Here is a 14408-nt window from a genome sequence, read left to right on the forward strand (position 1 = left end):
AGAGCATTTGTGAGAGTCTGACGTGAAACACCTTATTCTGTTTCGCTCCAGGGACCGGTGATGTCCATCTCTCCTCAGGCCACTTACTTGTCAACAATCATTCCGAACGCCGTCCTGCCAGCCTCGGTGGAAGTAATTGAGATCGACCGCAGCATCAGCCGGACCCGCGGCGGCAGTGTCAATCACGGCAGCAGCATTCGGACTGTCAGCAAAAGCAGCCTTACGTCCGGGGACTCAGCAGTCAGTCCTCTGTTGTCCCGAAGAACGGATGGAGATGGTTCCCATTCAAATAGCTCCAACTACGACATGCCCAAATCAGCCTCAGGGTCCAACTGGAGCGAGTCCCAGTCCTCAAAGATGATTATTTCAGACTCCTTACACACCTTCTCCAACAAAGTTGAACGTGACGTCCAAGAAAGCCCGACAGAGCCATCTAAGGACCAAGATGTTGCTCATCTTAGTCATTCGGCTAGTGTGATTAGCAGCCCCAGCAGTAAAAACGAAAACACTACAGAAGTGAGGCCTGAGAGCGGTACAGCTGAGTCAGTGACTGCTGGGGAACAAGCAAAAAACAAACACAACTTCTCTCATAGTCTGTCAGTTACGAAGACCAGGCAACCTCCTGCACCTCCACAAAGGACAAACTCTCTGCATGGCAACAGGATGAGAAGTCATTCCAAGATGGTGGTGGATATCAAAGGTCTCAGCAGCTCTGCTTCAGAAGACGGCACAAATATCAGCACAAAGCCAACTCCCGTCTCAAGCTCCACTGGGTCCAGCCCCCCTTACTCAGGACCTTTAAGCTCCTCGCAGGCCTCTTCTAACCCCAACGAAGCAGCAACAACGCCACCTCTGGAGTCCAGCGCCTCCCCCCTCCAGAAAAATCCTCCAGAAGGGGAAAAGTTTGAACGAACAATGTCCCCTTCCAGCGGCTACTCGAGCCAGAGTGGCACTCCGACTCTTTCTCCGAAAGGGCTCTCCCCAACCTCTCCAGACAAGCAGAGGAAGAATCCCGTCAAACCGGAGCGATCGGCATCCCGAGCGTCGTCCTCGGCAGCTTCCCCGTCTTCCTCGCTCGCCTCTTTGTCGCTGGGCACGTCGGAGTACGCCGGAGCGGACGTTTCCGCGTGCGGCGCGACTCTGTCTCCGCGGGGATCTTCCCCGACCGCTGCCACCGAGGGGCCCCCTCCGAATAGCCATTCCTCCGGTTTCCAAGCTGAAGTCAGAGGGCTGCTGAACATCCCTCCACCCCCGAGAGTCAAAGCTCCGTGCCCCCCGCCTCCAGAGACATGGGCCCACAACAGACGCACCGTTGAGCTCCTGTGTGGCAAAGTTGTCCAGAAACCAGCACAGCTTCAGGTTAGCACAGAAAAACAGACAGAAGCTCAAACACGAGAGACACAAGTTATAGGTGAGACCAAACCAATCTTAGAAGGTTCAGACACAGAACATGTCCAGGAAAAAGAAAACGTCGACGTTCAGATCAGAGACGGAAGCAGTGTCTCTGCAGTGAGGACCCAAGAGACGACGCCAAAGAAAGATCCCCCTCCCGTTATGAAGAAACCCACGAAAGCACTGTTCAGCGCAGACGCCGAGCGACCGCCAGAGGCGAAAAGCGAAACAGGAAGTGCTGCAACAGACGTTCGGTTGTCTGCCGATCGACATCCGACACGCTCACAGAATGTAGTTGACAGCGGCCAGGCAGAGCGAGGCGAGAACCCACCCATGCAGACGCTTTCGGTCGAGGTCCCCAAAATTAGTAAGATGTCACCCCCGCCTACACCTCCGCCAGCGTACCAGCCTACACCCCCTCTCACGAGGAGAATCCCTTCCCCGTCTATATCAGTACCGCTGAACGAGGAGGAGGCGCGCGTGGAGGACTCCTGCTGGCCACCTCCCCCTCCGCCTTTGGAAGGGGATGCTGCCTTTGACGGAAGCGAGGAGGCGGATTTCCCTCTGCCTCCCCCACCCTCCGTGGCAGGCAGCACGACGGACGTGCCGGACCCGACCCCGGCGGTGGGAGTTTCGAAAGCCGACATCGTTGATGACACGTCCCGCCAAACGGTGCAGACTATTTCCCGCAGCGCTGACGGGGTTTCACCTCCACCTGCGGAAACGGCTCCTGCGTCGCCCGTTCCCCTTTCAGACGCGGCCGGGGTTCCTCCCGGCGGTTCCCTGAACCAAAACTCCCTAAAAACGGAGGATCCCTCTCCCCCTGCTCCTCAACTTTCTGCTCCAGCGACTGAGCCGGCTGCACCTCCTCCTCCTCCTCCAACGGAGAATGTACCCCTGGGGCTGAACTTCCGAAGGCAATCCAGCGGCTCGTACAGGGACACCAGGAGCAAGGAGCTGCTCTCCCGCCACAAAAGTTCGCCCATTCCTAAAGAGGATGCAAACATACCGCTCGTCACCCCCTCGCTGCTCCAGATGGTTCGCCTCAGATCGGTCAGCATGACTGAAGACCAGGTGAAAGCTACGTTAGAAGACAACTCCGGAAACGAGGGAGCCCCAGTCCAGGATAACTATCCTGTCTCAGCCCAAGGATCCCAAAATATTCCTCAAAAGCCCATCCGCAAGTCTTTGTCAATGAAATCTTCCCCTCAGGCTGTAAAAACGCCCACAGTGACGATAAGCTCTCCTTCGATGCGCCTGCAGGAGGCTATACGCATGAAAACGGCAGCCATGTCTTCAAAAGATGGTCTTCCCTCCAGATTGGGCGTCAAGTTCCCCAGTTACAGCTGCGTCAGTCAACCAGGAGCCCCGCCTCCGAAGTCGCCCGAAGGACGCGACACGTACAAGTCTTCGGTCTCTACCGCGAGCTTCATCTTCTCCAGGAGCGCGAAGAAGGTGGTCGTAGAGAGCGTGGCAGCCTCCTCCTCCTCTTCCTCCTCGTCGGAGACCCAGGCAAGTCTGAAGCAGAGCTTGGCGGCCGAGCTCAGACAGGTCTCGGAGCAGTCCAAGGCCGGCGCTTTCTCAAACGGCAGGGTGAGGTGCGACAAAGTTCCTCCGCCGGTAGCCAAGAAACCGGCTCCCGGCAGCCTGAGCCCCTCCCCGGATCCCCACAAACCGGAGCGCGGCGCCAAAGGAAACGGAGCCCTCGGAGTTCAACAGGGGGCGCCGCCAGAGACAAGTAAGTGCAGTGAACGTCTTCGTTAGCAGGGAGGCCACAGTTCGTAACCCTCTTCTCTTCTTCTACCTCCAGCAACAAGAGTCACAGCAGACACGATCGAAACGCTGTTCTGAGGGGGGGACGCCTGCGTCCAGACTCGCAAGAGACGACTTCAAGCAAGAACGGGGATTCGCTGAGAGACTTTAAACGCCGCTGGCCGAGGGTTGCGTGTGGTCTGCTTCAAAAGCCTTAGCCTGTAATGGCCTTCCTCCATATTTATGCAAAAATATGTCCCTCCCGGTTTCTTGCGAAAGCTTTATTCTGGAGTATTTTTTTATGAAGTGCGCTTCAGCTCCTTTCGAGTCCTCTCAGGGCGAAGAGGTGAGCGTTGGCTGGACGAGATCGCCACCCGCAGGTCGAACTAAGTAGTGCTCCCTTCGACCTCACAGAGGATGACTTTAACAGCTTTAATGTAATATAATACATATTAAATCTCCTGAGGATTGCCTGTGCCGTTCAAAGGACTGACAAGAGCATCCGCCACAAGATTTACTTAGCTTTAGTCCTGCTTTTCACTGTGTGTAAAAGTATCTGAGCAAAAGGGACGCGACGTTCACATAAGGTGTTGTTTTGTCAAGTAGGACTTTCGAGAAGCTTTTAATCCCGGCGTCTGCTGAAATGTTGGATGAAAATCTGCTTTGCTTTTGATGCTAGGAGGCAGAAATATTTAAAAAAAACAAAAAAACAAGAGGGACCCAAGATTCCTATTTATTTATGTGGTTGTTTCCACGAGTAGCACTGTCAGTCACCTTTTCTTTCCACCAAATATTCCATATTTAAGACTGTTTTCAAACGGCACCACGTTCGGGGGGCCGAGAAGCGCGGCGGCCAGCCCCAGGACGATCGCAACACTGGAGCAGGGCTCGGCGTGTTCTCGTTCAATTATCCTGCCGCGAAAACCGGAGAACCAAGCTGATCACAGTTTGCACAAAACACCCCCACCCCCGCCATCGCCACCAAATGGAATCAAAGACGAGAGAATTGAAGAATTTTTAAAAATAAAAAAGAATCTATGTTTTGGTGATTATAAAGAATTCTGTACAGTTAATACTTCTATAAATAAATTCTTATAATCAAACTGGTCTTTTCTGGGGTTTTTGGTTTGTTTGTTTTTTTCCACCTTTCAAAGCGGGACAGTTTTCTCGTTCACATGGAGACTCGGTCATGGGGGCAAAGAAAGTCTGCCCTCACTTTTTTTTGTTTTTACACGACATGTTTTTACACGACATCCTAAAATGGTAGAAAAGCAGATTTCAAGTCATTATTTAGCTGGTAGAATCCTCATCATCAGGAATAGCTCCGTTTTTGTTTTCTGCATGACTGTATCGGCCTCTCACGTGGTTGTGTGAAGAATTGTGGCTTTTCCTTTTCCACAGAGTTCAGCCCACACTTTTTTTTTCATATTAGAGATGATGCATTACTTTTTATTCCAAGACAATCTGAAGATATGGATTTCTGCGCAATACCCAAAATACAACCGTCTTATAGCTCGAGGCATAAGGATTTTTGTTTTTTACACACGTCTAATATCCACGACCTATAAAAGCATCCCCCCGTTGAACAGAACCGGCAGGCTGGCCTCTGCCTCCACATTTATTATGATGGCAAACAACAACAGTGTCTAATGTTCATCCGGGGAAGTACTGAAACATTATGTCCCTTTTCAGAAACCTGAGATCATCTTCATAACATACTTCAAGGAAAGAGCGCTTCTTCAGCTCATCAGTCTGTTTGCGTACGTTTAAATGCATGAGTAACGAGGAACTGATTAGTTACAAGAATAATGTTGGAAATCACTCTTTTCGGTAGGAATTACATACTATTTATCAGTAAAGTCGAAGCAAAGTAACAGTTGGTCTAATTTGGCGTTAGGTTCCCCCCGTCATCCCTTTAAGAAGCATCCAGGTGAAGTTGGATGCTGTTGCCGTGGCGATTTGTGGATGAAAGGTGTCGTTGTGTGGCCAGCTGGAGCCGCCGCAGTAATTTGTGTAGCTTCGCGTGCGTTTAGCTGATGCTGCCGCCTTTCAGCGTCTTGCACGTGATCTGTCCCAGTTTGGTCATCAGCTTCTTGTCTTTCCACTGAGCCACGCACTCGTCCGAGACCTTCAGGTCTGCCTGGAATCAAACATTAAACACATGTGCGCGAGTTTATTTCACAGACACTGAACTTTCGGAGCAAAGGCAGCTACAACTGGAACTGCAAGCCGTTATCGGCCGTGGACTTAAAGCTGTGGCTCGTAGAATCATCCGTCCTTGTCTTGTTCTTTATTCCTGTCTTTAAGATACTGATGGAGTTAGAAGGTTTGTTTACTTCACTTCTTAATATAAAAGCCAGCTATTTTCCTTTGTTCAGTGTAAAATAAACTGATGTAAAAGTGTATCAGTGGAACATATACCATTTACTGCTTTTTGTAGGAAAATATTCCAAAGAAAGAACCAATAAATCTGTCAGTATTTTATTTATAAGATATGTGGTTGTTGTGTTTTAGCGCACCCTAGTGGTCAAACTTTGCTAAGCTGTGGACGAGGCTTTAAACGTCCACATTAATGAATTGGAAAGGTTGTAAGCTAATAGAAAAGCTGGCAAAAGGAAGGCCAGAAATCCCTGTTTAACACAATGCCAGTGTTAGCAGGAAAAAAAAAAAAAAAAAAAAAAGAAAGCAAGAGTTTGTCCAAAACAATCTGAAGAAAATCAGAGATGATCCAGACTCAGTCTGGTACAACCTGAACCTTTCTCTTGCTCCTAAAAAGACAATTCTTTAATTTACAAAATTTAAGCATCATGCTTATGTAGCACAAACAGAGAATTTTCAGACATTAAGAGTTTTTAGAACAAAATGCAAAACCCTCAAATGTAGCCCCCCCCTATAAGAGTACATATCTGATTATTTTGTGGTTCACACACAGAAGCTCCAGTTACCTCCATGTAAATATCTCATAATTCCTTTCTCTTTGGGCTTCAGTATGACTTTTATTTACAAAGAATAAAAGCGGAACAGGTTCAGTAGGGTTCTATGCTCCGCTGGATGCATGGAAACTATAAAATGATGCTGGGACTTGCCTGCAGTTTCTCCCACACCTTCTTCTTTGGGTTCAGTCTATCGTCCGGCTTGCCTGACTCGTACCCTTCCACAAAGACCCGTTCCCCTGGGGTCGAACCCTCTGGTGGGTCGAGTGGCTCCACCCTTCTGGGCTCCCCTTCTCTGGAAAAACCAATAAAAACATATTGAAGTGGGAGGTCACCTAAAAACAACTGCCTGTGTTCTGAAGATGCTCACACTGAGGCGCACAGCAGCATGGCCTGCGACTCGATCCCTCGCATCTTCTGCGGTTTGAGGTTGCACAAGAGGAGCACCGTTCTGTCCTGCAGGTCTTCCTGCGACACGTAGGCCACCAGCCCACTGACGACCGTCCTCGGCTCCGCCTCTCCCACGTCAATCTTCTCCAGGTACAGAGAGTCAGCGTCCGGATGCTGCAAGGGTCCACAAATGCTCCAAATAAACACCGAAGCCTCGTTTTCAGACCGCAAAACAAACATAAGTTACCGTTTTCTGCCACTCAGAGCACCAGTCGCTTACTTTCTCCACGCTGATGACCTTGCCCACCCTGATGTCCAGTCTGGAGGGCAGCAGCTCGTCGTCTTCTCCTCCTCCTCCTCCTCCTGCCTTAGCACCCTTTCCTCCCATTTCTGATAACACAGGTGAAAAATCAGGGATCAGTCTGAGCAGAAAGTCAGCTGCAGTGTCAACAAGCGTCTATAGGTAAACACAGACTTGTCTTGGAGGGGTCGGGATAGGCGGTGTTGGTGAGTTTGCGAAGCTCGGGGGACTGAAACTTCTTCCTGATCGGCTCCAGCAGCTCGTTTAGCGACGCTTCCACCGAGGCCTTCAGGTCTCCGGGGTGGATCAGCTGAAACCAGGAAGGCGTTCATCGTTTTAGTCCGGTTTGTACTCATCTAATATTAAACCGCTCGGGCTCAGGCTCACCTCTGCAGCGAAGTCCTTTTCCACTTCCTCGAAGGCAGAATAGATTTTGTCTCCTCCCCATTTGGGATCCCGCTTGATGCAGAACTCTGAAACCCAAAGGTCTCGGTTATTAACGTGTGGAGAACGAAGAAGAAGCCACGACAACAGGAAAGCGACAAACGGGGCAGCGTTGTACCTCCTCGCAGCGGGAAGAGGACGTATCGGACAAAAGAAAGGACTCCGTTGTTCTGGATGTTGCCTGGCTCACAGAAGGCCTTCTTCAGCTTCTTCTTTACATCCTCTTTGGTGTCCAGCAGATCGATCTTTGACTCCTAAACTCACGGATGGATAATAGAAGCGTTAGGAAAAAAAAATAAAAAATTACTCATTTCGCTCCTTCGAAACGTTTCTGCAGCCTTACTTCTTCTGAGGAGCTCATTTTAGCCCCCGTCAGTCCGGGAACCATCGGGTTCATTAGATGAGATCGCTTCGCATAACCAAGAGAAGGCAGGTACTGCAGGGAAGGAAAAAACAAACCCGAAGACATTTAGAATCAAGTTAAAAACATCAAGAAGAACTGGGCTATAACTAAGCTCAGAGCGGATAAAGAAGTTAATTTGTATTTGCAGTAATGTCTTTAAACAACCAGAGTTGACTTAATGCCATGCTCTGCAACGAGATCGAGTCCAGGTGTTGACACGTAACAAACATTTTATGGCTAAACAGCAGGCAATGGGACTGTAAAAATGTGAGTTTAAACTATTTATCCGTCTGACTTCAAGGCAGCTCAGGTCAAGAATCAGGAAGTAGAATTTGCAGCTGATTTTAACAGCCTGGACTTTTCTTCTGAATAGGAAAGAGCTCCTCGGATGAGCGGCAGAAACAATGTCCAGCTGCCTTGGTTTTGAAACTCTTCAGATAAGTCTGCAACCACATCAGTCCCTATGTGGGATAGACGAGTGATGTCACACTCCTCTTCTTTCAGCGTCCTCTCGTCACATCAACCCTCTCCATGTCCTCCTTTATTATAACCATGAACCTTCACTTTTGTCTTCCTCTTCTCCTCCTCCCTGGCAGCTCCATATTCAGCATCTTTAGCCCACGTGATCTATCCGTCCTCTGCACGTCCAAACCATAACTTTCTAACCCTGCTCGCTCAGTTTGGTCCCTCCCGGTGAAAGTCTTAACACCTCCAGCTCCACCTCTCCGGGCTCTCTTCCACCTGCTCCCTACTTTCCCTACAGACCACAACGTCGCCTACGGACGCCGCTGAAAACAAGAAGGGGCTCAGTGCCGATCCCTGGCGTCAGCCCGCGCACACCTTGAACGCCACCTGTCGCTCCCAGCGCGCAGCCCACGTTTCGCGGCTGGCTGTAATTTGCGCGGCAGCTCAAAGCTGCAGGACGGAAAAAGGCGAAGTCACGAGAGACAGGAAGTCCTGTTGTCAGTCCACCAGTTAGACCAGTTTTTTTATAAAAATAAACACTAAACCTGTGATGTTTTGACAAGCGCATGCTACACGTTTCATACATTTTGTTAGGGCAAAAGACAATCTTCGTGACATTAAACTGTGCCAGTCAGGATCTACCTTCTCTGCCAGAGTGAAAATCTTCCTCTGGTCAACTCCTCCAAACTGGGCGTCCACTTTCAGGTACTCCTCATCCAGAGCCTAAAAAAAGATGATTTATTTTATTGCGATGGACTCTGAATGAAACGTCTCGCCTGCGTTTAGCTGGAATAACTACATATTAATTCAAAGTCGTTGAAGTGGTTTTACCTGTAGTCCCGGGTACAGCAGACCACTCAGCAGGGGATGCTCCACCTGCTTGACCACCTCAGCTCCGGCCTTCTTCGCGTCGTGCTCGGTCACCATGGAGGACAGGCGGTACACATCCAGGGTGTACTCGCTGGCGAACAGGAAAGAACACACTCGAGGTTTAGACACGCATCGACAGGACGGCTTCGGGGAGGAGGAGGAGGGGGGAAAGTGTGAGCACCGCTGACCGGCTGAGCTGGAAGTCCGTCCCTTTGACGAAACGCAGCTTCTCCAGAGGCACCCCGATGCTCTCCAGCATGGCCTTGATCACCTGTTCGTAGTACTTGACCCGGAGCTCCAGCAGGTCCCAGGGAGCTTTCATGTTGTCCAGGTAAGCGTGCAAGTCTGCAAACAGAACTGTTACCTGAGCGGGGGGGTGGGGACAGGGAAAGGGAAACCAAAAAATACATGTGATTAACATCAAATAAAGCTACATATCGACAGACTAAATGCCTAATGATGTGTACCCACCTCACAGCCAGCTCGGAGGAAATCTGCTATCTTGGACATGGGGACAAAGTAAGCCACGTGGGGCTTCCCGGTGGTTGCCGTCCCCCAGTAAACCTTCAGCTCCCTCGTCTGAAGAACCTCCTTCACCTTCTCCTCCCCCAGGACCTCCTGCAGAGCACACGGCCTGTCAGACTGCCTACCCCAGGCTTTAAAGGATGTGGGTGCACGTCGACGCGTCTCACCTGGAGGTTCCTGGTGATGAGGTTGAACTTGTCTTCTGGACTGAGCTGCTCTCCCATGGTGATGCAGGGGTTCTTCTGACAACAAAACAAAATGATCTGTCACTACATCACTTTCGGTTTTGTGTTAACCTCAGCCTACAGGGAAAAGCAAACAGCTTGACTCACTGGTTTTAGGTGTGGCGAACTTAGAAGCAAACCTTCATGTGTAATAAGCGTTTTATTTAGCATGATTCCTACACTGAATAAGATGAAGCATATGTTCAAATCGGTGCCTACCCCCCTGAAAAATAGCAAAGCCAGTCATTTAATTTAAATGCTGTCTTTATTTGTTTAAGTGTAAATATTTAAGACGACTTTCATTCAAAACGCTAACCGATAAATGGGACAGAAACCGACGAAATGGCTGAATAAGCTAGTTAGCAACCAAACCATGTGCAGCTAACACTTTCGAGCCAAAGGTGCTAAAAACGACCATTTCTTTTAAAGTATTCGCCTCATATCAGTTTCACCCAATTCACAGCCGCGACGCTGTCCCTAAAAGCAATACTTCGGAGCCTCCTTACCTCAGAAAACCGGTCTTCCAATGAGACGTGGAGCAGAGGGAGCCAGGCAGAGTGCCGCTGTCAGAGGGGTTACATCAGCAGCCGCTCGGCTTTCGATTCAGTGGCTCCGCCCCCAGACGGAAATAGTCGAGCTCAGATCGGAGGGCGCCGGCCAATGACGTGTACTCTAGAGTATACGTCATTGGAACCGGCCACACAGGCCAACTAATACATTTACCATTATCAGATAGTATTTTAATCGGCATTACTATTTTTAAATATTACCTCTGTATATTATGACTTAGATTTAAAATAAGAGTATAAAAACTTACACCCTACCATGAAATTATGCATGGATATCATGAATTAGTCTCTCAGATTCTGTTTTAAGACTATTTATCTCATTATTCTGGGAAGTGTTTGTAAAATCTCTCACTATCAATGCAAGTTTACTTCAGATATGGACTCTGAAGCACACCCCTGTCTAACATCATCATTAAAAAATGGTTTGGAAAAAGTAGACCTCTAAATGTGGAGACTAAGGTTCTTAAAATACATTAACATTTATGTGAAATCGTTCAGTCTGCGTTGTTCCTCTTCTTTTTCCTTCCATATATTTGTTTTGTTATAATTACTTCTGCATACCTTGGGCTGTTTTAACCATTCATCAAAATGTTCAGCTCGATCACATTAGTCTGCTGTGACTTTTGCTTTTTTACTGATTTTATTTACAACTATTTTCCATATTAATTACATTGAGATCCCTTCAAATCTTTTAAAAACATTATTTTCTTCAAACCCTGATGCAGCATCTTGTTCTTTTTTATACTACTTTAAGCTTTAGCTACCATTCTGCTATTTTTAACTAGCCTTTTGCTACTTTGAGAGTTTAGCTATTCTCCTACAAGTATCTAACGTTTTGCTACTTTTAGCCACCCTTTAGCTTCTTTAAACCTCTAGCCAACATTCTGCTGATTTTAACAAGGCTTTTGCTACATTTGGCTGCCATTCTTCTACAATTAGCTAGAATTTTGCTACTTTTTACTAGCTTTTTGCTAGATTTATCTACCATTGTGAGTTTTAGCTAGCTTTTGCTACTTTTAGTTATCATTCTGCTACTTTTAACAAGGTTTTTGCTACATTTACCTACCATTCTTTCACTTTTAGCTAGCATTTTGCTACTTTGAGCTTTAGCTACTATTCTGCAACTTTTAACAAGCCTTTTGCTACTTATATGTTGCTTCTTTTAGCTCATATTCTGCTTATCTTAGCTAAGTTTTAGTTTCTTTAGCATTCACTGCATTTCCACAGCGAGTGCTTCTGTTTCCTCTGACATTTAAACCATTCAGAGCTTCTTGGAGGCTGACAGTCTGATCTTCATCCCTCTGAAGAGGAGGCTCTACATCCACCTCAGCTGAAACATGGACGCGTTCAGTCAGGTTTTATTCCAACATGAGTTATAATCCAAAGACAAACAGAACAACACATTCAGTTCGAGCGGCTCGGCCAGCCAGGGGGAGCGGCTCAAAAGTCCGGCTCCAGCCGGGGCAGCACCGGGAGGATGAGGTTCCCGAACGAGGAGTCCTGGGTGATGAAGAAGCCGGAGGAGTGGACGTGAGCGTGCTGCAGGGCGGCCTTCTGCTGGGCGGCGATGTGCTGCTGCTCCGCGCTGTCCCTCACCTCCTTCAGGCTGGTCCTGGAGGAGGGCAGCGGAATGTTGGCTCCGGGGCTGCTCAGGGACTGGCTCTGCAGCAGCCGCCTCTTCTCCTTGTCCAGCTCCGCCAGGATGGCCACTCGGGTCTTGTTCTGAAAGCCCTGGCCCGGTGGGTTGGCAGCCATTACAGACGCAGCTCTCACAAGCAGATAAAAGCTGGTCTTTTAGGGGCTCATCGAGGCTCCGCGAACCTTTCCTGCCAGAAAATACGAAGAAATCTTACCGCGTTTTTTGCTCTCCGCTATTTTCAGTTACAGACCGGAAGCACTTCCGGTTTTGGGGAGACTTCAAAATAAAACAGCCACTCAACCTTATTAAACTAAACTGTGTCAAACGCAAATTATGTTTTGAATGTATGTGTTAGTTGTTTTTATAAATATGAGCGTATTTATACGTCTTATCTCATCTGGCAACACAATTACACAGCAAGAACCTTAAATATTCATCATATAAATGTCTGATATAACTGTTATTTACAAGACATGAACACTAGGTGGCAGTATGTGTTAACTGCAGCATTTACTCCTTTTATTGTTAGAAATCTAATCTGGCCTTTCATACTTTTTAATGTAATGTTAGTCTTATTTAAATGGCATCTTAAATACGCCATAAAACGTGCAAACAGTCCAATTTTTGTTGTTTTAGAGAGTTTATACACCATCCTCTTTAAATATTTAGCTTCAAGTATACAGAGTGCATTTAGGGGCTCGATTCTTGCATGGTTAATTTTGTCACAATTACGCCTTCGAGTTGGGTTTTGATCAGAGAAGAGTTGACAACTGGACCCGAGAACATTTAGTTAGAATTTATTACCATGTCCTTTGCCATCACAGCTTGTTTTTCCTTAAATAGCTACAGTACAGTGTACACACACACACACACACACACACACGTCATTCACTTGCAGCCACAGATATCAAAGATATTTACAAGTTTACGTACAGTATTTACATATGCACAAGGAGGCATGTACACAAGGCTTGAGTGTGTGTGTGTCCCCGTGGGACTAAAGCTCACACATTTGGCTACAGCCTCGTTGTCACGAGGGAAATGCACAGACAATCCGTAAAACGCGGGCAACATAAAATGAGACGACATTTACACGATGTACAATATTTACAGGCTTAATGTGAGAAAACGAGCACCTCGTTGGAATGTGTAACACCCTCTGAAAGGGCTACATATAGAGGGAGGGGGGGAAAGAAAGAAGGTGGTGAACGCAATAAACATTTTCACATTGGCAACTCAGTTGTCTCGTTGAAGATGCAACCGTATGTATAACATATGACACCGCATGTACACACTTCCACATCGACGGATGTGAAAAAGACGCCAAATCCTGGTTGTTTCCTTAACAAAACATTTGTTTTTTTTCTTTTTTTAAAAAGCACTCGCATACAAGCTCATCTTTACCCCCCAATCATAACAATGTGCTTCCCTTTTTTTCTTTTAAAGAAAAAAAAAATGTTTGCAGAGTTAGGATTGGCAACGAGAATTAAAAGACGCACGACTCTTTAAAAAAAAAAAATCTTTTTTCCTTCCCCACGTTTTTGAAGAGAATAGCCTTAAATACTGCAACAACAGCCCTTTCAGCAAACATGCATTTGTACAAATTAAACTCATAAACATTTAAATAAAACGTACCGGCTGTAGTCCCCATTTGGCGCCAAAACTTTAAAAAAAAATTTTATAATAATCCAGGAAATTAAAGCATGAATAGATAATGCTGTCATCAGTTAATGTTGTATAAATAAAATAATCTCTTGGTTTCGGCTCTGCAGTGGAGGACAGCTGGTAATGTTTGGCCACTTGTTCTAACTTTGCGTCATTCCAGCTTCCTTTAAAGTTATAAAACAAACGGACAGAGCCGGTGCGATGGCGACGAGAGAGAAATGAACTGGCCGGCTTGGTTTCTGTAAACTCCGATGAGAAATCGTTCACTTAAATGGAAGTTAAACTTGCTCTAAATGCACACCAAGTGGCAGAAACGTGCGCCAGCTTGAACATTTTTTTTTTAAAACCCTAAAATGGGATAAAAAAAATTAAGGCAACGTCAGTGTTTCTCACAATATTTACAAATCAGAACTGTAAGTTGTTCTTTTTTTTTTTTTTCCCCCCCACCAAAAAAAAAAAAAAAAAAAAAAAGCAGGATTGTAATGTTCAGTGTGGTCTGTACAAACGTGGAGCCGGTTAAAACTCTGCGAAGAAGCACCAAAAAACGCCGTCTCTGTTCTGTGCAATTTCAACTGAGATCGACCGCTTTCGAAGCAACACCCAAAAGCCTTTTTTTCCTTTTTTTTGTAGCAGTATTAAAACAGTAGTGTGTTGTACAAAAAAAAATAATAAAACGTAAGGCTTGGCGAGGTGTGGCGGGCGGGCGTCGCAAACGGAGAGGTGGGAAGGCCTCGGCGTGGCTCGCGGCGGTCTGAGTCGATCAAGTTTAAAAAAAAAAAAAAGAAGAACAGTAGCAGCAGCAGCAGCAGCAGCAGCGAGGCTGGACAAAGCGGGGG

General features: G+C 47.1%; 3 protein-coding genes across 7 annotated transcripts in view; 1 reads left to right on the forward strand and 2 right to left on the reverse strand.

The window, feature by feature from the left end:
• The window catches only part of kiaa1522 (KIAA1522 ortholog), a 39464-nt gene extending 35296 nt beyond the window's left edge, over positions 1 to 4168 (forward strand). For all 4 annotated transcript variants that reach the window (XM_037975719.1, XM_017421024.3, XM_017421025.3 and 1 more), the window contains 2 exons: positions 52 to 3130; positions 3203 to 4168. In XM_037975719.1, coding sequence (XP_037831647.1) covers positions 52 to 3130; positions 3203 to 3243 — 3120 coding nt within the window. In that variant the 3' untranslated portion in view covers positions 3244 to 4168. The remainder of the gene's footprint in view (positions 1 to 51; positions 3131 to 3202) is intronic.
• A 391-nt stretch (positions 4169 to 4559) lies between these two features.
• yars1 (tyrosyl-tRNA synthetase 1) lies at positions 4560 to 10402 on the reverse strand. 2 transcript variants are annotated; one of them, XM_017421028.3, is made up of 14 exons: positions 10206 to 10402; positions 9643 to 9714; positions 9422 to 9568; positions 9139 to 9314; positions 8912 to 9041; positions 8723 to 8803; positions 7556 to 7648; positions 7331 to 7466; positions 7156 to 7241; positions 6943 to 7078; positions 6748 to 6857; positions 6448 to 6641; positions 6231 to 6372; positions 4560 to 5284 (listed from the first exon to the last, which is right to left on the reverse strand). In XM_017421028.3, exons 2-14 carry the CDS (start codon positions 9697 to 9699, stop codon positions 5174 to 5176), a joined length of 1599 nt encoding a protein of 532 aa, XP_017276517.1. In that variant the 5' UTR covers positions 9700 to 9714; positions 10206 to 10402; the 3' UTR covers positions 4560 to 5173. The 2 variants fall into 2 exon arrangements, with proteins under 2 accessions (XP_017276517.1, XP_017276516.1); XM_017421027.3 differs by having other exon boundaries at positions 9643 to 9717; positions 10206 to 10400.
• Positions 10403 to 11610: 1208 nt separating this feature from the next.
• Positions 11611 to 12188, reverse strand: inip (ints3 and nabp interacting protein). The gene has a single exon (XM_017421018.3). It carries the CDS (start codon positions 12021 to 12023, stop codon positions 11709 to 11711), a length of 315 nt encoding a protein of 104 aa, XP_017276507.1. The 5' UTR covers positions 12024 to 12188; the 3' UTR covers positions 11611 to 11708.
• Positions 12189 to 14408: the final 2220 nt, after the last annotated feature.

This window comes from Kryptolebias marmoratus, linkage group LG5, assembly GCF_001649575.2.
Source record: "Kryptolebias marmoratus isolate JLee-2015 linkage group LG5, ASM164957v2, whole genome shotgun sequence".
Taxonomy (NCBI): Eukaryota; Metazoa; Chordata; class Actinopteri; order Cyprinodontiformes; family Rivulidae; genus Kryptolebias; species Kryptolebias marmoratus.

Coding starts and splice junctions, on each gene's coding strand:
- inip (XM_017421018.3), bottom strand. CDS start 12,023: ATGGCTGCCAACCCACCGGGCCAGGGCTTTCAGAACAAGACCCGAGTG.
- yars1 (XM_017421028.3), bottom strand. CDS start 9,699: ATGGGAGAGCAGCTCAGTCCAGAAGACAAGTTCAACCTCATCACCAGG. Junction 9,042..9,138: donor ACGGACTTCCAGCTCAGCCG/GTCAGCGGTGCT, acceptor CCTGTTCGCCAG/CGAGTACACCCTGGATGTGT. Junction 6,642..6,747: donor AGGTCATCAGCGTGGAGAAA/GTAAGCGACTGG, acceptor GGACCCTTGCAG/CATCCGGACGCTGACTCTCT.